Source organism: Gigantopelta aegis, chromosome 8 (genome assembly GCF_016097555.1).
Source record: "Gigantopelta aegis isolate Gae_Host chromosome 8, Gae_host_genome, whole genome shotgun sequence".
NCBI classification, from domain to species: domain Eukaryota; kingdom Metazoa; phylum Mollusca; class Gastropoda; order Neomphalida; family Peltospiridae; genus Gigantopelta; species Gigantopelta aegis.
In genome coordinates this window covers 48,217,223-48,245,169 of record NC_054706.1, presented here as the reverse complement: position 1 = coordinate 48,245,169, position 27,947 = coordinate 48,217,223, and the positions used below count along the sequence as shown (strand labels likewise).

The window sequence follows — 27,947 nt, the reverse complement described above, 5'->3', positions numbered from 1 at the left end:
TTGTCTGCGGGGCATTTTAACTTGGTACTTAATAAAGAATTTAGATACAAAATATTATATACATATAAAACAATCCTAAAGCTAGAGCTAAAAGTTTAGAACATTTTGAAAAATATAAATCTATAGATCCATTCCGAGAACTTTATCTCAGAGTAAAGAAATATACATGGAGAAAAAAGAATCCATTTAAACAAGCTAAATTGGACTTTTATCTATTATCTGAAAATTTAATGCCTTTTGTAAACAAAGTGTCGATTGATAGTAGGTACAGGTCGGATCATTCAAGTGTTTGAAAATATTTGAAAATTCGTAACTATGTCAAAGGTAAATGACTATGGAAATTAAATAATTCATTACTTATGGACAAATGTAACGTTGATTCCATTAAAGAAACAATACAAAATTTTAAATGTCAGTACGCTCTACCGTTAAATAACATCGAAAATATAGATGATATTCCAAATGAAAGTATTCAATACACGGTTAATGATCAGCTTTTCTTAGAAGTTTTGCTAATGGAAATTTGAGGAAAAACTATTGCGTACTCTACTTATATAAAACAAAATCTGAAGAGAAACTGGAATTGAAACTTATTCACGAAATCAAAATATTACAAGAAAATGAAGACAATATTAATTCAGACTTGTTAGAAAGTAAGAAAATTCAATTAATAGAAATAAAAAGAAAACAGTTAAAGAGCAAACTCATTCGATCTAGAGCAAAATGGATAGAAATATTTCTGCAATTTGGAAAACCGAAATTATTATAGTAAATTTATTTCTAGACTACAATTAGATGATGGCAGTGAAGAAACAAAGCAATTTTATGAACAATTATACTCAAAAAGAAACCCACGAAAAATTTGAAATATTAGAAATATTAATAATATTGTTGTAAATAAATTAACAGATGCAGAAGCGAAAGAACTAGGACAAATTGAATACAGTGAGGCATTGGAATTTCTTAAAAACATGAAACATGACAAAAGTCCTCGCTCAGACGGTTTTTCAGCTGAATTTTAAAGTTTGTTTGGATAGACCTAGGCCATTTCATTATTAGATCACTAAATTATAGTTATGACATAAGAGAAATGTCTAATACACAAAAACTAGGTATTATTACGTGTATACCAAATAACCAAACAGTTTTTTTTAAAATGGCGCCCAATTACCTTACTAAATTGTATATATAAGATAGCTTCAGGATGTATTGCTAACAGAATTAAAAAGGTAGTAGATAAAATTATAGCTAAGGATCAAACCGGTTTTATTATGGGCAGGTACATAGGCGAAAATATACGATGAATATATGATATAATGTATTATAATGAGGTACACAAAATACCAGGAATGTTGGTATTAATTGATTTCGAAAAAGCATTTGACTTGGTTTCTTTGTGGGGTTTTTTGAATAAATTCTGGATATATTTAACTTTAAAAGTTCAATTAAAAATTGGATCAGAACTCTTTATAATAATTCAGTGTCGTGTATATTACAAAATGGTTTTTTTCCAAGAGTTTTAAACTGGAAAGAGGTTGCCGGCAAGGTGATCCACTCTCTCCATATAGTTTTATCATCTGTGCAGAATTTTTAGCAACACTAATTAGAAACTCTAATGATAATAAAGGGATAAGTACAAATGGGGAAGAATATGTTTTATCTTAATACGCAGACGATACTACCTTTATTTTAGACGGATCTCTAATGTGATGTTTCTGGCTTGAACATAAATGATTCAAAATCACATATTATTTGGATAGGAAGTGAAAAAAATAAAAAAATAAAAGGAGGTTTTCCATCCAGCAAAGTGGAAGCTAGTTTGGGGTGCTGATCAGTTCACGTTTTATTGGGAGTAACATTTATGCTGAATGTGGAAGATGGTTGCTCAAAATTACGAATCTAAAATTTTGGAAATGAAAAATTTGATAAATCAATGGTTAACAAGGAAGATAACAGGTTTTGGTAGAATCACTGTTGTGAAAACACTATTATCCTGTTCAATTATTTAGACCCAAAGTTTTTTGCAAATGTTACGTTTATTTCCTATTCGATATTTGTTTTCTTTGCATTTACATGAAAACAAACCCAAACCCCGACAGGTTTTATATACAAATCATCATATAAAATGCACGAAGTTGACTTAATTCCACTTTTTAAAAATATCTGTGTCGTTTGAATGCACGTTATTTCGCCTATAAATAACTAAGGTCATTTGCATATCAAAAGCATCATTCTATAGTGCGTTTCAAACTAATGTTCGGTTCTATCGTCCTATCCGCACAAATCGTAGTATGACCTATATTTAAGAAAATATCTGAAAACATGAAGCAGGCGCGGATTCAGGTGGGGAGTTCAAGTGACAAAACCTCAGTTTGAAAAAAAAATATGTATCAAATATTATAATTATATTGTGGAATACACAAGCGCGCGCTGAAGGAAGAGACAGACATACAGAGAGAGAGAGAGAGAGAGAGAGAGAGAGAGAGAGAGAGAGAGAGAGAGAGAGGAGAGAGAGAGAGGGAGAGAGAGAGAGAGAGAGAGAGACGTCATATATGTAACGACGCACTCAACATATTTTTAATCTATGGTTATATGGTTATAGGGAGAGAGAGAGAAGAATATGGTATGCATGCGATTGGTGGAGGTGTGACCCTCTGCACAACCCCAACCCCACTTAAGGCTTCTTTTGTATATGGAGCGGGACGTAGCTCAGAGGTAAAGCGTTCGCTCATGGTAGGTCGACTGATCGATCCCACATGGTGGACCCATTGGGTTGTGTCTAGTTCCAGCCTGTGCACCACAACTGATGTATAAAGGCTGTGGTATGTGCTATCCTGTCTATGGGATGATGCATATAAAACGTCCCTTATTGCTTATCAAAATTGCTTATCGGAAACAGTGGCCCATGTGGCGGTAGCGAGTTTTTTTTCTCACTGTCATAATGCTCCTTAACCGTTTTGTCTGACGCCACATAAACGTATATCAAATGCGTTGAGTGTGTCGTTAAATAAACATTTCTCTCGTATGTATGTGTAGTCTATATGCATTTCTAGTCGATTAGTTTATAGGTTGTTAGGTTGTTTGATAGTGAATGATATGGAAATAAATTGTTTTTGGTGTTAAAGAGTTCATGCATACATTAAAGTAATACTCCTGAAGGGTATGGAGAAATAACTTAATCAGTCGACGAACTCATTTCTTTATCACTATCGTCGTTAAGGGGGACTATCACAGGGGGTATTTTATTTCTTATAAAACTATTTTGTTTTCTAACATCTTCTTCGATCTTTATTACATGTTTAACTGCGTCAGAGAAGTGTGTAGGTGTGACAGAGTTCAATGCATGTGCAAATTCTCTCCGCACCGTGGTCATTTTACCATCATTATGACGAGCTATGTGTCCTTTGACTTGACTCCAGATCAGTTCTATCGGATTGAGTTCAGAATGTCTTGGCGGCAGTCTTAGACACAAGTGCCCATGGCGTTCAGCAATATCATCAGTAACAAATTGCTTTGCACATTTGTTACTTTTCACAAGTTCATAAAGAACTGGCTTTGTCATGTTACTCTCAAAAGGTATATTTTTGTTTCGTAGCCACGACTGAATTTCTTCCTTTTTAGCGTTTAGTGCAGGACATCGTGTAATCTCAGTTAATATGTTGTAGTAGCTTGCGTTATCCATGACGATAACAGAAGGTTCTGGTAGAGAAGGCATAAGTTGTTCTTCAAACCATTTGATGAAATTGTCATGATTCATCTCACCATGATAGTCTCCGTCTGTTTTTTTTAGCCTCAAAGATCAATTCACAGCCATCTATCAATCCATATTTATCACAGCCAGCATGACAAATAATAAGTCTTTTTTCCTTCCCAGTCACCGAACGGAGTTTAGGAACTCGATCAGCAGCGTCTGATTTCGGCAGGTGATTGGCGGTACTTGTGCCCGGGTGGATATCTGTCCAGTGGTGGGATGTTGTGTGGTTGACATTCACCCAGGTCTCATCTTGATACACTATTAAATACCCCTGTTCTCGTAAACTGGATATTTCATGGAGATAGGACAGTCTCCTGTCTGATATATTGGCGTCCTCAAAAATCACTTTTTCCGTTGTAGACATATGTTGGTATTTAAAATCGAGGTCATGGAGTGTTCTTCGTAAAGTTGATATGGATATGTTGATTCCACATTCCTCCCTTAAAGCCACGTTAATCTTATGTAATGTAGGTAATTCGCCCTCTCTATAAAATCTGTATACTCGTCGTCTAATAACATCTTTATCAAATAAATCGATGAGTTTTCGGTCGCGTTTTTTAAACAGTGATTTCTGTGCTTGGATTCGTAGAGCTTAGATGTTTCAGAGTTTTTTTTACTGTTGAAAACCGAAACTTTAAGTGCAGCGGAAACTCGATCGACAATTCGATAAGAAGCATACCTAGGTCTACCGCGCTGATATTCATCTTCAAAATAATCGAAAACGTTCTTAATACACGATTTTACATCAACTGAAGTGTTTTTCGATTTACCCATATTTTTCCTCAAATAACAATAACAAGAATGTCGACTAATACATTTTCAATGAATTTATATACCCTACCTAACTTGTATTTTACGTGGTTTACACATTGCTACAATAGCACGTGCAGTCATAGATCGAAATAATGATGTTATTGACCAAGCAATGCTATCGTATTTTGAACATTCAGGGCTATGTCTGCGGGATGAAAAAGTGGTTGAACCCATACGAGTCCGAACAATAGCCCTTTGGTTTTTCGCATTACAAATGTAACACCCCACCCCCAAACCCCAGCCCCTAGCACCACCCTAAATACTATATATATATATATATATATATATATATATATATATATATATATATATATATATATATATATATATATATATATATATATATATATACGTATGAGTTCCCAATTTAGAGGCAAATTAAATAACATTTTTATTATTATTTGATGTTGGTGGCCTTTGACATTTTATCCCCCCCCCCCCCCCCCCCCCGGTCTTCTGGGTCCGGCCTGCATTAAATTTATTTATAAATTTGGAAAGCACATTCCTGCGGTGTGTGAGGTGATTTGTGTTTATTACTGTGCTACACCTCAGTTGTGTTAGGTTAGGTATGGTATGCTAATATATAATTGATATAATAAAATAAAAATACATAATACATTAGCTAAATTTATTAAATATAATGCACCTACAAGAAAGGGTTACATGTTCTGTTTGTTTACATCTATGTTTAACTGAAAGATTAGACAATGCTGTTACACACTGCAAAACAATAATAACCTTGATTTAGTGAAACAAGCTATAATGGCCTTCACGTAGCCTCAGATCCCAATGTTTTGATATGCAAATGACCTTAGTTATTTATAGGCGAAATAACGTGCATTCAAAAGACATAGAGATTTTTAAAAAGTGGAATTAAGTCAACTTCGTGCATTTTATATGATGATTTGTATATAAAAGCTGTCGGGGTTTGGGTTTGTTTTCATGTAAATGCAAAGAAAACAAATATCGAATAGGAAATAAACGTAACATTTGCAAAAAACTTTGGGTCTAAATAATTGAACAGGATTATAGTAATTCTCAAAATCACTCATTTATTAATTTCACTACCCAATCCCCCAGAGAAGTTATTAAAACAAATAAATACTATGTTTTTCAATTTTATATGGCAAAACAAACCAACTAAAATTAAAAGAGCAGTTTTAGTGTAAGATTATAAATATGGAGGTATCAAAATGGTAGATATTATAAATTTTGCAATAGCATTAAAACTGACCTGGATTAAAGTACTTTTTATATCAAATTCAAAATGGGCAACTCTCTTCTATTCTTTGACTGGTTAACAATGAAAGATTTAATAATTTATGGGGATCACTTTATTCAGTTAAAGACGAGACAAAAAAAACCTTATTTTGGAAAGATGTACTGAATAATTGGATTTTACTGCAACGTAAAAAAATATTCATCAATACAGAAGACATTCTATGTTCAAACATTTGATATAATAACAATATTGTTATAGATAAAAAAAACTTGCAGTATATAGAAATTACATCGAAAAGGGGATTTTATTTATACAAGACTTACTTAATAACCAAGGACAGTTTATAGATTATGACAGATTAAATTTTCTAGAATTTTCTTCTTTATTAAAGGCTATACAAGTTTTTATACGCAAGAAAACTACTTTTAACATCCAAACAGTTGGTGTTCCAAAGCATCCCATTTTACCAGTTAAAATAAAAACCCTTTTGAAAAATAAATCTGGAAGTAAAGACATCTATAAACTACTCAACGGCACGAATATATTTCCTACTTCGCAGATTAAATACTCTGCTGAAGGATTTGCTTTTTCCCCTTCAGAGTGGGCAAAGTATTATAGCCTGCCATTTAAGATTTGGAAAGACCCAACACTGTTGTGGTTCCAATATCAAATCCTACATAGAATTACAGTAACGAATACGTAATTTCTGTCATCGCCAGCCAGAAACATCGGTTCACTTGTTTTACGCTATGATTTTATTTGGTTATATAAATAAGGAAACAATTTCGTAAATTGGTTAATTATAAATATAAAGTATTATATATTCAAAACAAAATTACAGAACACCACACTCAATAAAACTGGATTCAAACATTATATTGAAGATAAGCTATTATTAGAAAAATATATGTATTGCAAGAATTATTTACATGAAGAATTCGACGAAAACTGGGAATGTTGGTTAAGATGTTTGGAAAATATTTAAACGACCAGCCTTTTTATATAAAAGAGACCATGGTTGTTTGTTATACAATGTTGTTGGTTTGGAGGAAATACTTATTTCAGCTTTCTTCCTTCCCTTTCTCTCCTTGATCCATGGCATATTCTGTTTATAATTTGTCTATGTACGGTAATGATTCGGGGCCCCAACCCTGACATTATCTATTATTTTTTCTGGGGCAATAAATATTTTTAAAAAAAAAGATAAAAAAGTTTGAATTCTGAACTGAACCCACTTACATTGAGTTCTACCTTCTAAATAACTACTAAACCAATTAATAACCTTTCCTGTGATTCCTTTTGTCTGCAATTTAATTAGTAACCCTTTATGCCAATCACGGTTGAAGGACTTACTAATATCACAAAATATTGCTTTAACCTCTTTCCCATCGTCCATAGATTTGAAAATAAAGTTATAAAAATCAGTCAACTGGTAAACTGTTGAATCACCTGATCTAAATCCAGATTGTAAGTGAGATATTGCATTATTATCCAGACATTTTTTTGAGACATGTTTAAATATACACTTTTCAAATACTTTTGACAAACAACTTGTGAGAGCCACTGGTCTATTATTATTGCATGAATGAATGTTCCTTCCTTATAAATTGGAACTATAAGCGACTGTTTCCATATGGTAGGAAATGTTGAGTAGTATAAGTTCCATATGGTAGGAAATGTTGAGTAGTATAAGGACAAATTGAACAATTTAGTCAATGGTTTATATATATATATATATATATATATATATATATATATATATATATATATATATATATATATATATATATATTATATTATATGTATCAATTTCCTAAAGAATTTTGTTACTTATCTTGTCTAGCCCGCTCGCTTTGCTGACGTCAACAGATAACAATATGTCTTTAACCACGTCCTCGTTTATTGTAATTGTATTCAATTGATTTACATCATAAAACATTGGAGGTAGGTCTTCCCCTGGCTCATCAACGACAGCTTGATCAACAAAAAACGTATTAATTACATTTGCAATATCTATCTATTTATCATATACAGTTCCGTCCTTTTCAGTTGGTGAAAAGTTAGAAATTTATTTAGTTTGCTTTAGATATTGCTCCAGGACACGCCACCAGGTTTTATTGCCATGTTCTCTATTCAGGATGCTATCTAATTTATTATTATGTTCAGATTTTGCTTTGTGGACACTTGCAATAACTTTATTACGTCCTTCGCTAAACAACTCCCAGTCCAGCGGCTTATTACTACGTTTAGCCTTTTTATATAATATATCTCGTTTACGCATTAACTTCCTAATATTACCGTTCAACCAAGGAGCATCGTTTCTTCGAATTGTAATATTCTTTGGGGGAATAAATTCCTTACAACACTTATTTATAACCGAAGTAATCAATTCTGCTACAACTTTTATATCTTTGCTAATGAATAAATCCTCTCAATCCTATTTTTTAAAACTCCTTTTTTCGATATTAGTAGTATTATAATCATAGAGTACTCTATTATAACATTTTGATCGAGTCATTCTAAGCCTTAGCAGAATGTACACAGGAAAGTGGTCACTGCAAATTGGGGATAAAACACCCTTTTCTGATACAATATCTAAAGAAGGAGTAAAAATAAGGTCAATTAGCGTTCTACTTGTTTGGGTAATTCGCGTTGGCTCTATAATAATTTGAGACAAATCGTGTAGCTGACAAATATTATTAATATGGGGATGATTTGGACGCAATGCATCTTCATTAAAGTCACCTACAATAATGGTTTTCATCATCTTATCGTTAGCAGCTGCTTAAAGTCTGAAATTAGTTCCCAATATGCCATACTGTAATCGGATCTATAAAAACAAACAACAAGTACGTTTTGATCTTTAACTCTGATGGTTACCCATACAGCTTCCAGATTGTTCCGTTCCAAATCTGGCATATGCTTACAAATTATATTTGTTTTACACAAATGGCGACGCCACCGCCTCTAGTCAACCTATCTTTACGTATATGGTTATGATAGCTAGGAAGTAGAATGTCATTATTAGAAATCCCTTGATGCAACCATATCTCAGAAATACAAATTATATCATAATTGTTTAGGTCAGCATAAATACGGTCCATTTTCTCTCCGATACTGCAAACGTTTAAATGTACAATAGAAAGTTAACTGTCATCTGGTCCCGGATGTGGATGTACATCACCACAACAGAAAAAAAGAAGTAACACTATTCGAAAGCCAAATAAGCAAAGATTATAAGTCAAAATTATCAGTAGGTAATAATATCTACTCATGCAACATTTATCACCCACGCGCAAGCCCCCAGCAAACTGCCCGATTCTCTGCCTGTACAGACTCAAATCAACTGCCATTGGTACAATATATCCTCATATAAAAAGAAGTATGCACAGGCTGAAAAGGGGATATAACACATGGAAACCTCAAGCGCAAATATGTCTGTAATGTGTAGCACATGTCAACAATATGAATCAAGGTACTGAAGTATAGTACATGAAATATATGTGCATATTTTTACAAGTTTTCCCAATAGAATAAATGTAATTCCTAATTGTAATGCAAAGAATTTGGGTCAAAACATTGTTCAAATATCTGTAAAAAAAAAACCGTTTCCTAACAAAGCCATCTTGATTGGAGTACAACTGAAGACAACTGCATATATACTCTTCAAAAAAAAGAAACGCAAAAAGGGTACAAATGGGTTATAACTCCGATTTTATGTTTCCTACCGGTTCATGCTTTGTGAATATAAGGTCATTGCATGTCCCAAACACATTCCCACGGTTACATTCGATAAAACGCAGCTACTGTACAATAAAGTTCCAAAATGTGAATATTCGCAAAAACGCAGCCACGTGCAAACCATGTCACCACTGCACGTGCGTTGTCTGCACGTGAAACATGAACACCGACAGTATAAAAGTGCAGGGTGTTCGCTTGCCTGGCCTCTGTATCTGGCCGACAGTTGACAATCCAGGACATGCCACGTCTCAGTGAACCGCAGAGGAACAATGCCATCGGCCGACTAGACGCAGGCGAATCCAGAACGGCCGTTGCCAGGGCATTCCATGTGTCCCCAAGCACCATCTCCAGACTGTGGGACCGTTACCAGCAACATGGATCAACACGTGACCTCCCTAGATCCGGTCGACCACGGGTCACTACCCCCGGGCAGGACCGCTACATCCGGGTACGCCACCTTCGGGAACGATTGACTACTGCCACCTCCACAGCCGCAGCAATACCAGGTTTGCGCAGGATATCCGACCAGACCGTACGGAACCGCCTACGTGAGGTAGGAATTCGTGCCAGACGTCCAGTTCGAGGTGTCATCTTAACACCACAACACCGTCGACTCCGACTGCAGTGGTGCCAGATTCATCGACAATGGCCTCAACTGCGATGGAGACAGGTGTGGTTCAGTGACGAGTCCCGATTTCTGCTCCGACGTCATGATGGAAGATGTCGCATGTATAGGCGTCGTGGTGAACGTTATGCGGCAAACTGCGTGCAGGAAGTGGACAGATTCGGCGGGGGTAGTGTCATGGTGTGGGCAGCCATCTCACACACTGGCAGAACTGACCTGGTCCACGTGCAGGGCAACCTGAATGCACAGGGCTACATTGACCAGATCCTCCGGCCACACATCGTTCCAGTTATGGCCAACGCCAACGCAGTGTTCCAACATGACAACGCCAGGCCTCACACAGCACGTCTCACAACGGCTTTCCTACAGAACAACAACATTAATGTCCTTCCTTGGCCATCGATATCACCGGATTTGAACCCAATTGAGAATCTATGGGACGAGTTGGACCGACGCCTCCGACAGCGACAACCACAGCCCCAGACCCTGCCCGAGCTGGCAGCAGCCTTGCAGGTCGAGTGGGCCACCATCCCCCGGGACGTCATCCGTACTCTGGTTGCTTCAATGGGCAGGCGGTGCCAGGCAGTTGTCAACACACGCGGAGGCCACACCCGGTATTGACTCCAGATGACCTTGACCTTGGTGGTGTGTCCTATCACTTACTCACAATGGACTAGAGTGAATTGTGAACAATCCTGCAACATTTGGTAATTATCGGACTCACCATTCAATAATTAAATCAATTCTCCAAATGTTACGACAATGTGGTTTTGCGTTTCTTCTTTTGAAGAGTATATGTGTTTTACCTGTAGCAATTTAAGGGGAGAAAAAGAAGATCAATGACAATAGAAGAAACAACGTAAAAAAACTATGAATAATAAGTATAGAACGAGACGTATAACCGCTGTCATGAGATGGTTTGGTTTGTAGCATTAATTATTAACATAATATTAAATATCAGGTCTAACATAAACATGAACGCCTGTATACACATAACACTCTCACCTAAATACAATGCATGCCACACTGCAATCCAGCTTATTAAATTTTAAATACCAGTGTAATAAGAGCTGAATTGCTGATTAAAGTATAAGTGTGGACATACGTTCACATTTGTATAAATAGATGTGGACATAACAACGTGTCCGTACTGAGGCCGGGAAGTACACAATGTGATACCTAACACTTGACAGTCGAACACTGACATCGTATAGAAGCGCAGCTATGTGCACGAGATGCACTGGCTGGCGAATGGCGAAACAGAAGAACAAATACACTGTGCCACTATGCCCCGTTTTGGTATTTGATAATATTAAACAACTGTAACAAATCCGCTGGCATAGTAGGCCTATACTACTATGCATATAATCAAGGATAAATAAATGAATGAATGAAACAAACACAAAACTAAACAAAACAAAATAATAAGTATATAGGTAAAACGTATGAGAAAAACAATATATATATATAAAATAAAAAACTAATATTAGGCCTAAATATAACGTAACTTTAGATAAAAATAATTACTAAGTTAGCTCAGCTAATAATAATATATATTTATTAATTTTTTTATAAAATAATCTTAAAACATTAAAAGAAACTTACTTTAAAACTAAGCTAAAAGAAGTTAAAACCATACTGCATGAAAACATGAATGGAATAAATGAAATGAGCCTAACGCGAGGTAAACAACCACTCTAAAAACAAGCCATAAGCTGAGAATGTAGGAGTGAGTAAAACTCAAATACAAACTGCAGTGTAAACTATACATTGACGGAAAGCGTTGGTATCCTGATAGACGTGACAATAGACAACGTGAAAAACCAAATGCCCCGATTTCGTCAAGCCCTTCGTTTGAAAACGCGAACAAGTGTGCGCGTAATTTCTCTCCGAGGGAACAACGACCACAGGGACGCCGGAGGATAGACACTGGTTTTAATACAACACCTGTAAATAGTACAAGTTACCGTATAGCACGTGAACGCACAAGCAGTAATCCAGAAGAAATAAACATTTGTGAATGTGTAAATATTTTATATTTAAATGTTTGTGGTCTTAACAGCAGATTATATATCCCTGTATTTTTTGATTTTATCAATACATATGATATTTTGTTTAGTAGAAACCAAACTTAGTAATATTGACTACGTGGAAATCCCCGGTTAGATAATATTTACAAATAACAGAATAACCAAATCAAATTTGAAATCTGGTGGTATATGTCTGGCCGTTAAAAAGTAATATTTCTGATCAAATATATGTTCATGAAAAGACATCAGAGTACGTATTATGGTTCACACTTTCCAGCCCAGTTATATGGACAGATCTATCAAATACTGTTATCGGAATTATATATATACTGAACAAAATAAGAAACTTCCGCTAACTTTGATTGAACATAACTTGATGAAAACAAACCGGTGGAATAATTGTTATATATGCGTTTAAAGAGTGTTCCATGATGCATCGTTTGGTGCAAATATCATGGCCATAGGTTAACAGAAACTGGGAGAAATTTTGACCAAGTGTGGTAGGGGTTAAAAAAAAAAAAACCCCACTTAATAACGGGTATGACCACCTCTTGAATTGATCACTGCAGTGCATCGCAGGCGCATAGATTTGACTAAAGTGTTGATTTCTGCCTGTGGAATATTGTTCCATTTCTGAATGAGCGCTTGACGAAGTTCGTTGACGTTAGCGGGTGGGTTGGGACGACGCCTCAATCGTCTGTCCAGACTATCCCAGACATGCTCGATGGGGTTGAGATCAGGACTTTTAGCGGGCCAGTCATCAATGAAATCAATGTTATTTGTCCTAAGAAAATGTACAGTGTCTCTAGCTGTATGAGAGGTGGCATTATCATGCTGAAAAATCGAGATGTTGGCGTTGTTATGGAACAGAGGAATGACGTGATGAGCGAGAATGTCATCGCGGTAATGTTGAGCATTTAAATTGCCATCAATGACGACTAGTGGTGAACGATAACCATGGGCAATGGCTGCCCAGACCATGACAGAACCCCCATCCCCGAAACGAACTCGTTCAAGAACACAACAGTCAGCATAGCGTTCATTTCTCCTACGGTAAACGCGCACCCTGCCATCACCACGTTGTAAAGAAAATCTGGGTTCATCCAAAAAAAGATGACGTTGCGTTAAAACGCATCCGACGTAAGGACGTCGTGCATGTAAACCGTTCTCTCGCAGACGATTACGAACAGTTTGCCCACTGATTCGGTTATTATGAAGCCCAGGTGTGTTAGCAGCAGTAGCTGTGGCAGTTTGGAATCGATTGCGCCAATGCGTGTTCATGATATAGCGGTCTTGACCACGCGTTGTAACACGCGGACGTCCACGACGTGGCAAGTCGTTGGTGCTTCCTGTCGTTCGAAATCTTACGCGAAGGTTTCGTATCGCTCGACTAGAACTCCCAACATGCCTTGCAACGTCTTCTGTCGACATGCCAGCATCAAGCATGCCAATCGCCCGTTCGCGTAAATTATTGGGTATTCTTGGCATACTAAAAATGCTACAATGTAAACAACGTTAATCTTTTTACAAATTTTGAAGCGTTTTCGTTCACTTGACAACAATGTCAGTAAGACAAGTAAAACAAATTGACCGAATACTACACGGGACATGTCGAACCATGCATGCACGTGCAAATTGAATTTCACGTTGCCGACGATTAACAGTGCAAAAATAATCGATAAAATTCATGAATCCTGATAATACAGCTCAAGGCTAATACTACCTATATAATTTCATTACACAATGAATTCGTTAACACAACATATACTATATGTACAAATCGGAAGTTTCTTTTTTTGTTCAGTATATATACTCCCCGAAGGTTCCCCGTATTTCAATAATGATTCTTTTAAAACAATACAGGAGGAAATGAACGACAACGTATCAATTGAACATAATATCCTACTTATCGGTGACTTTAACGCAAGAACGAGATTGCTACCGGATTATGTAGTCTGTGATAGCGACCTAACAAATGCCATAGGATTATTAGATGACTTTTCTAATTATATGAATGAACCTTACAAGTTATTAAATATTGGAATCTGCTTAGAAAGAAATAACCAAGATATCGGCAAACCAAATAGCCATGGATACAAATTTATTGATTTTTGTAAAAACAACAATGTGTATATTGTCAACGGAAGAGTGAATGAAGACCGCGATATTGGTAAATTTACCTGCAAAGGAACTAGCGTTGTCGACTATGCCCTAGCTTCATTATGTACACTTTCTAAAATACTCAAGTTTAAAGTTCATGACTTCGAACCGTTATTCTCGGACATATACAGCCCATTAACTCTGTGCTTGGATATTTTTACAACAGGCTGTGAACCTGAAACTAACAAACAAAAGGAACCGATACCACGAACTTGGAATGCAAATAAGGCAAACAGCTCTAACGATACATTAAACCGTGATATCATCAGTGACATAAAAGCCAATCTAGATAAGCTAAGTGAACACTTCTCTAAAGAGGATCCTAACGTCGCAGTGGACAGCATTGGAAAACTGTTTATTGACACAGCAGCCGACACTTTTGGCTATACACGCACCCTAGTTGATTGCAAACATATTTTATTGTACAAAGAACAAAAGAATTGGGCACAAGTTTGACAACTTACGAGGCCCTCTTCTATATTCATACGATATACTTGGCGACCTATATTACATAGCTGTAAATATAAACTACATGTATACATTCAAAGGATAACCAGTGTAAGGAAATGTATTATATACAAAAGAATGTGAAGGAAAGAACAAAAAATATAATACAAAAGATTACACAAATACTAGTAGTACATCACGTGCAGTTAAATTCGCTATCACATTTACAAATAATTTAAATAATATTTTATTAATCAAAATGATGAGTTTTATATATATATATTTGAACATAAGTAAATATGTCTTTATTATTGGCATCGCTTAATGTGCTTCTACCATATAACAGTAATTGTAAATCCATTGGTTGAAAAAGCTGTAAGGAATTACATAGAAGCAGTCTCTGTTGTTCATATTGTTTACATTGTAAGAAAAAATGGATATTGTTTTCTAATCTGTATCCACAGTTACATGAAGGGTCTGTGTAAGTCCACATCTGTACAAATCGGCGTTTAAAGGGCTACATCCATGTCGTAATCTAGTATGCAATATATTTTCTATTCCTTTTCCACAGGAAAAATAATATGGAACTTTATTTACCACTGGTGTTACTGCTTTTTTGAAAGACGATATTGTTTCACACTTTTTAATTACTGGGCTTAAATTATTCCATAAATCAATTGCTGAATAAATAAATGATGATTTTAATAAGCAGGATCTAGCAAAAGGTGTAGATATGTCCTCACGATTTCTTAACATATAAGGAACCCTTTATTCTAATCTTTGTGGAATACAATTAGCTAAGAAATCGGGAGTCATTCCTTTCATTATTTTAAACATTGTACACAGTTTGTTTTGTTTTCTCCTTTGACTAAGTGTTGTAAGACCGGTTTCAATGTATAGCGAATTACGTGAAGCAAATTTAGGCATGCCAGTGATTACCCTTGCAGCTTCTAGTTGTACCTTTTCTAAATTATCTGCGTTTAATTGGGAACAGCCATCCCAGACCTCTGAAGCATATTCTAGGACGGGACGAATGAAAGTACTATATATTCGCATTAGAGTTTGACGATTTAATAACAGTCTGTATTTCCTTAATACTGAGATCATTACCAATGCTGATGTGCATACATTTAGAATATGACTAGACCATTTTGCATCATCTGCTAAAGTTAAACCTAAATGTTTATGCGTTTTTTGATTTGTTTAAAGTTGTGTCACCAAATACAAGACATGGTTCATTAATTAAGTTGGTTAGAAGAAAACAATAATGCATTCGTTTTATTCGGGTTAAAGGTAACTAACCATTTGTTTGACCATTCATAAAGTTTCAACAAATTAATGTTTAGATCGCGTTCTATAATTGAAATGTCATTTGACGATATTCCAATACTTGTATCATCGGCAAATAGCCTTGTTACACAGTCTAGTTCATCAGCAATATCGTTAACATAGATCAAAAATAGTAAGGGACCTAAAACGGATCCTTGAGGTACTCCAGCCTTTAGAGTTCCATAATTTGATACGGTTCCATTTGTATACACTCTTTGTTTCCTATTAGAAATATAATTATTAATCCATTTTAAGAGATTGCCTCTGATGCCATATTGTTTAAGTTTATAGATTAAACCCCTGTGCTATACCCGATCAAAGGCCTTGGACATGTCACAGAAAACTGCACAGAAATATTCTTTATTGTCCAGTGATTTACAAATTTTATTATACAATTCAATTAATTGGTACAAGGTGCTGTGGTTAGGTCGGTATGCACACTGATACTTATAAAGTAGATTACTGAATCTGAAATAATTATACAGGTGTTTAAACACTATTCTCTCAAATAGTTTTCTGACACAACTTATTAATGATATAGGTCTGTAATTTGTTGGTGAACTTCTATCTCCTTTTTTAAAAAGTGGTTTTAAGTGGGCAATTTTCCAATTGGTAGGGAATGTTTACTCTCAGAAGCTCAAGCTGGATTTAGAAAGGAATATTCTACGAACGATCATATTTTTACTCTCTATGGACTTATCGAATTATTAAAAGCACGAAAGCAAAAAAACTATTTTGTGCATTTATAGATTTTAGCAAAGTATGGCGAATAGTAAACTTATACAAAACGATATAAATGGTAAATGTTTCCAAGTCATATATAGTATGTACAAGAATATTAAATCTTGTGTTACTATTCATAACGCAAGGACACATTATTTTCCTTGTTGTGTTAATGTTAGGCAAGGTAAACATTTATCACCCTTGCTGTTCTCCTTGTTCCTTAACGACCTTGAAGAAACTTTTAGAAAGAATGAATGCAAAGGTATCCAAATAGATGGATTATTCACAGATGCCACCCTGATTAACACTATTGTTCGTTTTGTCTTATTCTATGCAGACGACACAGCGCTTTTCGCAGATAATTTTGAAGATATGCAGACATTACTAAATACGTTTAATTCATATTGTACAGAATGGAAACTAGCTGTCAATTGTAAACAGACAAAAGTTTTAATTTTAAGTGGCAACAAGAAGGACTACAACAAAATGTTTTATTTGGGAAAGTCTAGACTTGATAAAGTACATACTTATAAATACCTTGGTGTTGTATTCCATAAATTAAATAAGTTTACTAATGCAAGAAAAATGTTGTACGAACAAGCACATAAAGCTATGTACTTCGTTCTCAAACAAGGAAAACACTGTAATATATCTATTCACTGTCCGCTTAAATTATTTGATTGCATGGTTATACCAGTCCTTTTATATGGATACAAAATATGGGGTTTCGAAAGTTTAGCTTCCATAGATAAACTGTATAATAAACGTTTAAAACTACTGTTACCAGTGAGGAATTCTACACCGTTGTACATGTCGTATGGAGAACTTGGACGTTTCCCGGTAACTATAACTGTAAAGCTAAGGATGATTACCTTTTGGTTCAGACTAATTACAGGGAAGCAGTCCAAGTTATCATTATTTGTTTATAGATTGTTGTTGAATGACTACAATAATAATATTTACAAACATAAATGGATAGACTTTGTATAATCAATATTGGATAACATTGGTTGTACATATATATGGATGTCACAATGTAATAGAATTGCAAGTGCTACACTTTTTAAAGAATTTATTTCTTGAAGACTTACAGATCAATTCCTACAAACATGGTACAGTCATATCGATAATTCTGGAAAAGCTTCAAATTACAAACTGTTGAAAGATTGTTTAACATTTGAGACATATTTTAACATCGCTTGAGAAAAAACCATTCGAGTCCACTATTACGTTTTAGACTCTCAAACCATAATCTCCCCATTGCAGCTCGTTTAAATCTAATGCTCGGGGAACAGCAATATTATATAATAACAATTTTGAATTTAAAGTAAATCAGATACAGGAAGATAAAAATGGTAATTATCTTGCACTGAGTGTTGAAATAGACAAAGATTCTTACACGTTGATTAGTGTTTATGGTCCCAATTTAGATAAACCAACGTTTTATAACAATTTAATTAATATAATTGATAAATTAGATAGTAAATTGGTTATTTTATGTGGTGATTGGAATTTAGTTCAAGATCCATCACTTGATTTTCACAATTATAGAACAGTTAATAATCTAAATGCACGAGAAAAAATATTGGATATGATAGAAATATTTGACTTAAAAGATCCATGAAGAGAACATAACCCAGTTTCACTGCGATTTACTTGGAGACAGACTACACCCTTGAAACAGTCACGGTTAGACTATTGTTTAATATCACATAATTTATTATCATCAGTTGTTTCTACAAATATTCATCCCAGTTTTAAATCTGATCATTCACTTATTGAATTAACATTAAAAATTAATGAAATAGAAAGAGGAAAGGGATTTTGGAAGTTTAATAATTCATTACTTGAAGACAAGGAATTTGTAAAGTTGATTAAAGAAACTATAAATGTAACTGTTGAGCAATACAAAAATAAAACTAATGACGAGACTATAACCCAATTCACAATCAATGATCAGCTTTTATGGGAGACCTTACTACTTATGATTCGGGGGAAGACAATATGGTATTCATCTATGATTTTTTTTTTTTTTTTTACAATAAATAGACAAAAAGAGCTAGAAATTGAACTTGATAGACTAACACAAAAAATAGATGATACAGAAGATATTAATGTTAAAAACAAACTGATCCAAAGTGTTAAATTAATTAATGTTGAAATTGAAAAAAATAAAATTGTATAAGAGCTAAAGGGAATTTTGTTAGATCAAAAGCAAGATGGGTTGAGAAAGGTGAAAAACCCACAATTTTGTTTTTAAATTTAGAATCTAGAAATTTTCTAAATAAATCTTTTGTAGAATTAGAGACAAATAATAGTAAAAAAAATCAAAGACACGGTGAGTATAATAGAGGAAACTAAGTCTTTCTTTGAAAAGCTTTATTCGAAAAAAAAACAGTAAGTGAAGTAAACTTAGAAGAACTCTTTTCACACAATGACTCGAGTGAGTTCACAAAATTAGACCCAGATACTTCTGAATGTCTAGAAGGTATACTATGTTATGATGAAATCCTACAAGCTTTTAAAATTATGAAAAATGAAAAAAGTCCTGGCCCTGATGGATTTACAGTAGAATTTAAAAAAAGTTTTTTGGAGAGATCTAAACAAATATCTAATAAATTCTTTAAATTATGCATATAATAATGGAATGCTCTCAGTTACCCCAAAACAAGCTTTAATAACCTGTATTCCAAAAGCAAATAAAAACAAGAAACTTAAAAAAAATTGGAGACCTATCTCTTAACTTAATGTGTCTTATAAATTAGCATCAGCTGCTATAGCCCGAAGAATAAAGTCGGTCCTTTCAATTATTATAAGTGAAGAACAAAAGGGATTTCTATCAGGTAGATTCATCGGTGAAGTGACACGATTGGTATATGATTTTATGAATTATACCGAAGAACATAATATCCCAGGCTTATTATTATTGATTGATTTCGAAAAAGCCTTTGACTCGGTAGACTGGGATTTTATTCACAAAGTTTAAAAGTTGTTTGGTTTTGGAAGATCGATTCAGAAATGGGTTTACTTATTTCAGAGAGATAACCAATCTAGTGTCCTTGTAATGGATTTGCTTCATCTTTTTTTAACCTAGGAAGAGGGTGTAGGCAGGGCGATCCAGTGTCTCCCTATATTTTCCTTCTCTGTGCAGAAATATTAGCCAGACTATTAAAACGCAATAATAATATAAAAAGGAATAAAACTTGGTAACATTGAATATTTATTTACTCATTTGCAGATGATACAACAGTAATATTAGATGGAACGGAGAAAAGCCTATATGCTACTATGAATAACATTTTATTCTAGATTTTCAGGTCTTAAAGTGAATGTAGAGAAAACTAAATTGATTTGGATAGGATAAAAAAACCGCAGTCGTTATAAATTATGTAAAGAATGGAAACTGGATTGGACAGACCAGTTTAATTTATTGGGAATTAAGTTTGATGTTGATGTAGAAAATATAGTTGAAATTAATTATACTGATAAAGTGAAAGCTATTGAGTCTTTAATGAATATTTGGTCAAGTAGAACTTTAACACCATTAACAACACTGTTGTAAAATCCTTATTTATGGCTAAATCATTTATTATCAGCCATTCCAAATCCGCTACTAATTTAATACTATAATTTCAAAAGAAACTTTTAAAATTTATATGGAAAGGAAAACCAGATAAGGTCAAACGAATATTTATTTATGTGAAATACTTATACGTTTGCCATCTTGTCAAAATATATGTATAATTGTATTATGTACCACATATGCCGTGGTTTACGGCCTGAGAGTAAATAAAGTTCAGTTCATATCAGTCAGAGATTAAAGGTCAAACAAGTGTTCACTGTCCATAACAACTCGATATCATTTGCAGTAGATATATCCTAGATTGTATTGTCAAGGATTCGGTATGTGCCGGAAACAGTCATTGTATAAATCAGGCACACGAAATGGTATACTTGTGAACTCTACATGGGGGGGGGGGGGGGGGGGGGGGGGGCATCTTTATCTTCCACAGTGTGGGTCAACACATAGCGACCACTTGCTATCTTCACGTCAGTGCTATCATGACATTCATCAGAGGCCCATTTAGCTGTTTTACTTTTGGTCACCTGCATTAGGTGCTGGTACTTGTCAGGTGAGGACTTTTTAAGCCCAATGTACAGACTGGATTTGGTTTTACCTATATCGATTTTCATCCCAACCTCCATCTTGGAGAATGTGCCATTAAGTTCGGCGACAAGGATATCTCTTTGTTCGTTATGTTTAACAGGATCCTGTTCATGAGACAAAGTGTATGTCACTTATCTTGAGCGAGACACCCGTTTCGTTGATGAGCTGAATCGCTATCTTTTGGTAATTATCCTGTAAAAAAACATGTAAAATATGAATATCATACCCGACAAATACAACCAAAACGCGCGCGCGCACACGCACGCACACACACACACACACACACACACACACACACACACACACACACACACACACACACACACAAACAAACACGCAAAAACGCAGGACGAAATGTTTAAGCGTATTCGTGGATTATTTGTATAGTATTCACGTGAATAAGGCAAAATTATTAAAGCGATTTCGCGTCCATTTGCGCCCCTCCCACATACATACACTTACCACTGGCCTCTGCAGGAAGTTTTCCAGTGGGGGTGGAGGTGGGGCAAACATGTCACTTAATATTAAAGCATAGGCATGGTTACGCATATGCAGACATGGCAAACGTAAGTAAACATTTGGGGAGGGGCTGATTCGATTAAGAATTTCTACATGGGTTCAAGGACATGGTTCCCCGGGAAAATTGAAAATTAAATCTTCTTGAATGCATTTTCCTGCATTCTACACGTACAATTCATCATTACAAATACTGACAAATGCAACACTTTAAAAAATAAATTTTTCATTTCTATAAAAGTGTCTACGCTGAATATATAATGACTACAGTCATATACCAACTTGTTGGATTACGTGCGAGCAGTAATCGTATTAATTATATAGATTTTAGGTAGCATATCCAATAAAGTAGCATAAGAGCAGTCTGGCACAAACACGCGAGCACGATTATGTTTTAAAATAGTTATTTGATGTTAAGGTTTTACGTTTTGTATAAACCCCTACTATTTTGTGATAAATTTGTTCGAATTTTTTCAGTTGTGTGAAATACTAAACCATAAACGTACATTTCAATGGGTTTAAATAAACATATGTTACGGGCAAAGTGTAAAAGCAGGCAATGTGTAGACTGCCTGTAATATTCAGGCAATCTGTAAAGTGCCTAAATATTTCAGGAAATCTACACATTGCCTGACTTTTTGAGGCAATTTCTCGACACATTGCCTGAAATGAAAGATCCATCATTCAATGACAGCAATTGTTGTAAAGGTAAACACAACTAATGACAAGATATAATATTATTTAATTATGTAATTTAAGATTTTACAACATTTTGTATAAACCCCTACTATTTCATGATAAATGTGTTTAATGTTTCTCAGTTGTGTGTAATATTAAACCATAAACGTACATTTCAATGGGTTTTATATAAACATATGTTACAGGCAATGTGTAAAATCAGGCAATCTGTAGACTGCCTGAAATATCCAGGAAATCTACACATTGCCCGACTTTTCGAGGTAATTTCTCAATGACAGCAATTGTTGTAAAGATAAACACATCCAATGACAAGATGTAATATTATTTAATTATGTAATTTATTTCAAATAAAAATCTCCAGTTCTAAATGCGTTCACAGTGACCATTAATGTGCTACTTTAATAGTTTTGCAACGGATTTGAGATCAACAAACACATAATTGATAATTAAACACATACATAGATGCACATGTTTAATACATTACACACCCGTACTTCTACACATGCATATATTTATTTGTTCAGACCGGTCAGACATCTGCTATTGCACTTTACAGCTGCTTTTTAACACTTGCAGCGGTTGACGAGCATCGTTTGGCACTAAAAGCACAATTGCATTTCGTGTAACCTTGACCTCCGCCCAAAGACGCGTCTTTCACTGCATTTCGTAGTCCCACCTCAATGTCTGTACTCATGTCACTTAAAGTATATAACTTTTGGTTACATAGATTGAACTGGTTCCTGCTGTATCGTCCTTTAAGTAATCCTGAGTGAACTGCAAACCGGTACAAGTCATTCTCATTTCCATCGACAGTCACGCCCATGATGTTACGAGGATCCCCTTTACCAAAGGGATAGGAATGGTCACGTTGTCTCCTGGGTTACCAGCAACATGCTCCACACGGCTTCGTTTGACCATGCGTTCTGCTTGCGCCATCTGACCATCAGCTGCTCGCTTAAGTTTAATATAGGGAATAACTGGTTACTGTCTTAAGATATGGGCTTTATCGAGTATGTTCAACCTAGCAAGGCTTTTTCCGTATGACGTCATACATGATACATGACGTTATTATTTGTAAGACGCTAGCTACATTCTGTCACATTAAAAAAGCCTTTCTAAACTCTAATTCAAAAATACATATACAAGTTTTGTATTGTTATAGAAAAACTAAAAGTTATTTGTATTTACTGCACTTCAACAAATTATTTAAAGAGTATGTTTTTTGAAAATCTACTCTGAAATATTCAGTCGAGTCGGGCTTATATCACGTGACCTATATTTTTGGTCAGTGACCGAAAATAGAGAGATTTATCTAGTCATCATATCTTGCCAATGTATACACTGATTGCTGGATAAATAGATGTTCTCTTGCTGCACCGAGAGTTGAGCTGGTGGTTCTGGATTTAAAGTAAAATGTTATTAATGGTTTCAAGTATTGACCATACATAATCCAGTTACTTTTTATTACATGAAAATGCATAGATAAGCGTAGATAACAAGCCATCGAGAGGACACTTTTGTCAACCATTAACAAAAAAGCTATTACATTCACATATTATTAATAGCATTAATTTTTGCATAATGATGCACATATTTTTGTTGAGTGTGAAACAGAAATAATATGTACAAAGTATCGAGTACATCTTTAAATGTTTCCTTTGAAAGTAATACTATACGATAATAACATACATAGTGTATCATATAATGCTCAACAATGTTGACATACATAACATGGATTCGGGAATGTCATTGGCGACGTTGACTGTGGTCTGTTCAGTTCCACTCGATTCTGCAGCATCAGTGTTTGACGAACTGTCTGTTGTAGCATATGCCGCAATGAGATCCTCCTCAGACACCATGCATTCCAGGATTTCAGTGGGTATGGCACATGTACACAATCCAATCCATGCACCAGTACCGAATAAGGCCTTGTATGGTGTCTGCTTGATGCTGGAATGATAACTGCAGTTTTTCTGGAACTGAACAAATCGCAGTCCCATAGGCCAATCTGTTGAGTTGTTATCACCTAGCCATGCAATCAGCATATCTTTCACATCACAGTTCAGCCGTTCAACAGATCCTTGACACTGAGGGTGCCGAGGCTTGCCGTGAACCATGAGGAAATCGGGCCACAGAAGCTTGAGTTCTGTGATGACATATGCAGTAAGATCGCTGCCATTATGACTGCAAAATCTGAGGGGCACCGAGCAGCAGAAATATGTCCATCAAATGAAAAACGCGTTATTTTAGAGTTAATAAAAAAACATGATTATTCCTGCTAACTAGGGGCAGCCATTTTGTTTCGTTTTTGTGACGTCCGGTGGTATAGCTTGGGGCGAAGTGACGTCAGCTCCGTCCATCTGCTCTATGCACAGTGTAAACAAACACTCTAATTTACGACAAGGCGCTTCGCTTTCATCAACCTGACTTGTAAAACAACATAAATGACTTGATAGTATAATAAACTATTTAACTAAATATATTTCAGTTTGCATCAATAGAACGAAATGGAGTTACAATATTTTTCTTTTTTTAAAAATCCAATGATAAAAAAAGGATATTATTAGGCTTATTGATATGCTACGTTCGAGCAAAAACGACCACTCACGATACCCAAGTGATAATTTTTTTTTCTTGAGGACTACGTAATTGGTCACTTTTGTGATTTTAGATGGGAAAGTCTACTTAATCAAGGGTTTTACAGAATTACTTACAGTAATAAAGCAGGACGGCTGATCCATTACGAATAGAGGGGTGTCCGTGCGGTTAACACACAATACCCTGTGATCTTATTAAAAGAGGCACGTCTTTTTAATGTGTCTAGACACAGGGACCGTCTAAATATACACCTGCCAATCAGGAACCACAGGTACAGGCCACGGAAAGAAAATACCAATTAACTAAGAAAACACTCCGATTATTACTTCAGTACGTGGGGTAATTTATGTACAAACCATAATACAGTTATTTCAACACTTTGACAATGGTGGTTTATTTTGTATTAAAAATAATATATAATTGTTGCTGGCTTACTGGGATGACTATTATTATAGAATATTGCGATGCGTCCGCAAAAATCAGGTCTGGTTTTTTTTCTTCAGTTCGAAGACTAATTCCTGACGTGACACGTTAGGTATTACATAACCACCAGCTCGCCAGAGGGCGTATTCACTGGGATGATACAATATGACAGCACCCGTTATATATAATAGCCATCACATTTAACCGTTTTATTAATTAACTACGATTATACTTATTGATATTAAGCAATAATGTGCATTATATATAATTAAATATGCATACCAGGTCAAATGCCTTGATTGTCCCTTCCTTTAAGTAATATTAACCCAGAAGACTGACAGACCCTGTTTGTACCATTGGCAATTTGCAAATATTTACATAGTTTACACAAACGTGATTTTTAGTTGTAGAAAATAACTGGTAAAAGGTAATTGCACTTGCCTGTTGGTATAGTAACTAGGTATACACTAATTTCGCTCAGTAGATAAAGACGTACATTTAAAAATATAGTGGAACTCATCACCAACATCAGTATTGCACAAGTGACATATTCTGTTTTCTCTCTCAATATTAAACCATCTACCTGTTTCAATAGGAAGTCTGACATTACCAGTTCTAAAATTACAAAGAATTCTAGCTTTTTTTTGGAGAGTTTCAACAAATAATGTTCTAATTTAAATTCATGCTTGAACATTCTGTAGTTAATACCTTTTGATGAGGCATGTTTTAACCACAAAAGATCCACCTGTGTACATGGATATATGTTACATAAACCATATTCATCTAATATACGTTTTATGAAGGATAACCAAGTACATGTTATAGCACTAACGTTATGGCTATATGATGCCAACATGTATAATATACCAGATAATTTAGATTTTCTACTATTAACAACATTTGCCCAGTATGTGATCATTCTAACTGTAACACTAATGGACAGTGGGTATCTACTTAATTCACCATAAATCATAAAGCTTGGTGTCGACTTATTAACACATAATATACATTTGCAGAACTTGAGGTGTAATCGTTCAGTGATGTCTAAACTACTGAAGCAACCATATTTCACATCCATATAATAATATAGGTTTTACAATCCTGTCGAACAGGTCTAACTAACAATCAATTGATAAATTGAACTGTCTGCATTTTTGCAATACAGCAAACATAGACTTTGAGGCTCGATTGATTAAATCTTTCTTAGCATTTGTAAATGACCCAGATTTAATCAACACAAGCCCAAGGTATTTAACTTCAGTTACGATTTCTAAGTTTTTATTATTATACGTAAATTGAGTATTTTTGGTTTTTGAGTCAAATCAAAAGTTTAGTCTTAGCTGCATTAACTTTAAGTTTCCATGTTTCACAGTATACTTAAAAACAATCTAGTTGATTTTAAAAGTCATCTGCTGTTTTAGCAAGTAGTATAGTGTCATCAGCATATAGTAACACAAGTGGGTTCAGTGGGCTCACGACACAGTATTTTATCAAATGGTCTTGATAGACCATAATCCACTTGTGTGATGCCTTTGCCATGGCTTGCATATCAATTAGATCCACTTGCCCTCGCAATTTAAAATCCTTTAACAATATCGGGCTCACGATAACCCCTTGTAACACGTTTTCGTTTCTTCTGGCACTCAATGCACTCTAATCCGTTGCAAAAACATTCAAATACCATATCAAAACAGATTAACATCAAAAGTTACCATGAACACATGTTCAACTGGCTTCTAATTCATTGAAAAAACCCACAATCTATTATAAGGTAATTAAAGTGCCCTAGTAAAGACATTTTAATTATATTTATGGAACGGAATTGTTTTTGTATTAATATATCTAATAGTTAATTTTTAAAAACGCGGCCTGTTTTTTATTTTAATTTTGTTAAAACACCCAGATGAAAAACACTTGCCAGATGCCAACTGGGCTATTTTTAGCATATGGCACGCAAAAAGGTGTGATCCCAGAGGAGCCCAGCACCAGTCGCGAATCTTACAAAATGGCGGAACTAAGTGATATTGGTGAAGATGGTTCCTTTTTCGACTGTTTCTTGGACTTATTCATCACTTCAAAAAATTATAGTAGTGATGGAGAAAGCAAAGGAGTATAGCCGTATCAGTTCAAGCCTGAATTTGATACCGATGATCTAGAGATAGATAGGATTGTCTAGATCGTATCGGACGAGTTGGGGAAAAGCCAAGAACAAACGTTTTCAAGACTTTGAGTAGTTGGTAAGACAAATTGTCACTTTGTTTTGTTTTACAAACTATATAAAATTATGTTGTAAAACGAAATGTTTTCACTATCGGTATACTCTGGAGTGACGTTGTAAGTGTGGCTCTTGCCTATTACTGTAGTCAAACACACATTACAATCATGAAGTACGGAACTAAAATTAAAACTTCTTATTTGTGTTATCAATATGAATTCACCATTAGTATCTCTCGCATACATGCAGCTGACACCCTCCGACTTTTGTTTACGTTTGTCCGAGACTGCATGTGTATACAGGTCGCTACGTGTACTGGACCCACGCGATAATGTCAAACATTTTCAAGCATTTTTAGTTGCTTTTTGTTAAAACCACAACGTCCACTTCACACTTGTAGTCATGATCGTAGTCTTTGGTCAAAAGATGATTGCTGCATATTCTACGATTGTCAATTTGTTTTTTCCAAGATAGCCTAGCGATG

General features: G+C 35.0%; 1 protein-coding gene across 1 annotated transcript; it reads right to left on the bottom strand.

The window, feature by feature from the left end:
* Window positions 1–21,120: 21,120 nt before the first annotated feature.
* On the bottom strand, window positions 21,121–24,344 carry LOC121379694 (KRAB-A domain-containing protein 2-like). Its single transcript, XM_041508344.1, has 3 exons — window positions 23,954–24,344; window positions 23,074–23,174; window positions 21,121–21,204 (listed from the first exon to the last, which is right to left on the bottom strand). Exons 1-3 carry the CDS (start codon window positions 24,342–24,344, stop codon window positions 21,121–21,123), a joined length of 576 nt encoding a protein of 191 aa, XP_041364278.1.
* Window positions 24,345–27,947: the final 3,603 nt, after the last annotated feature.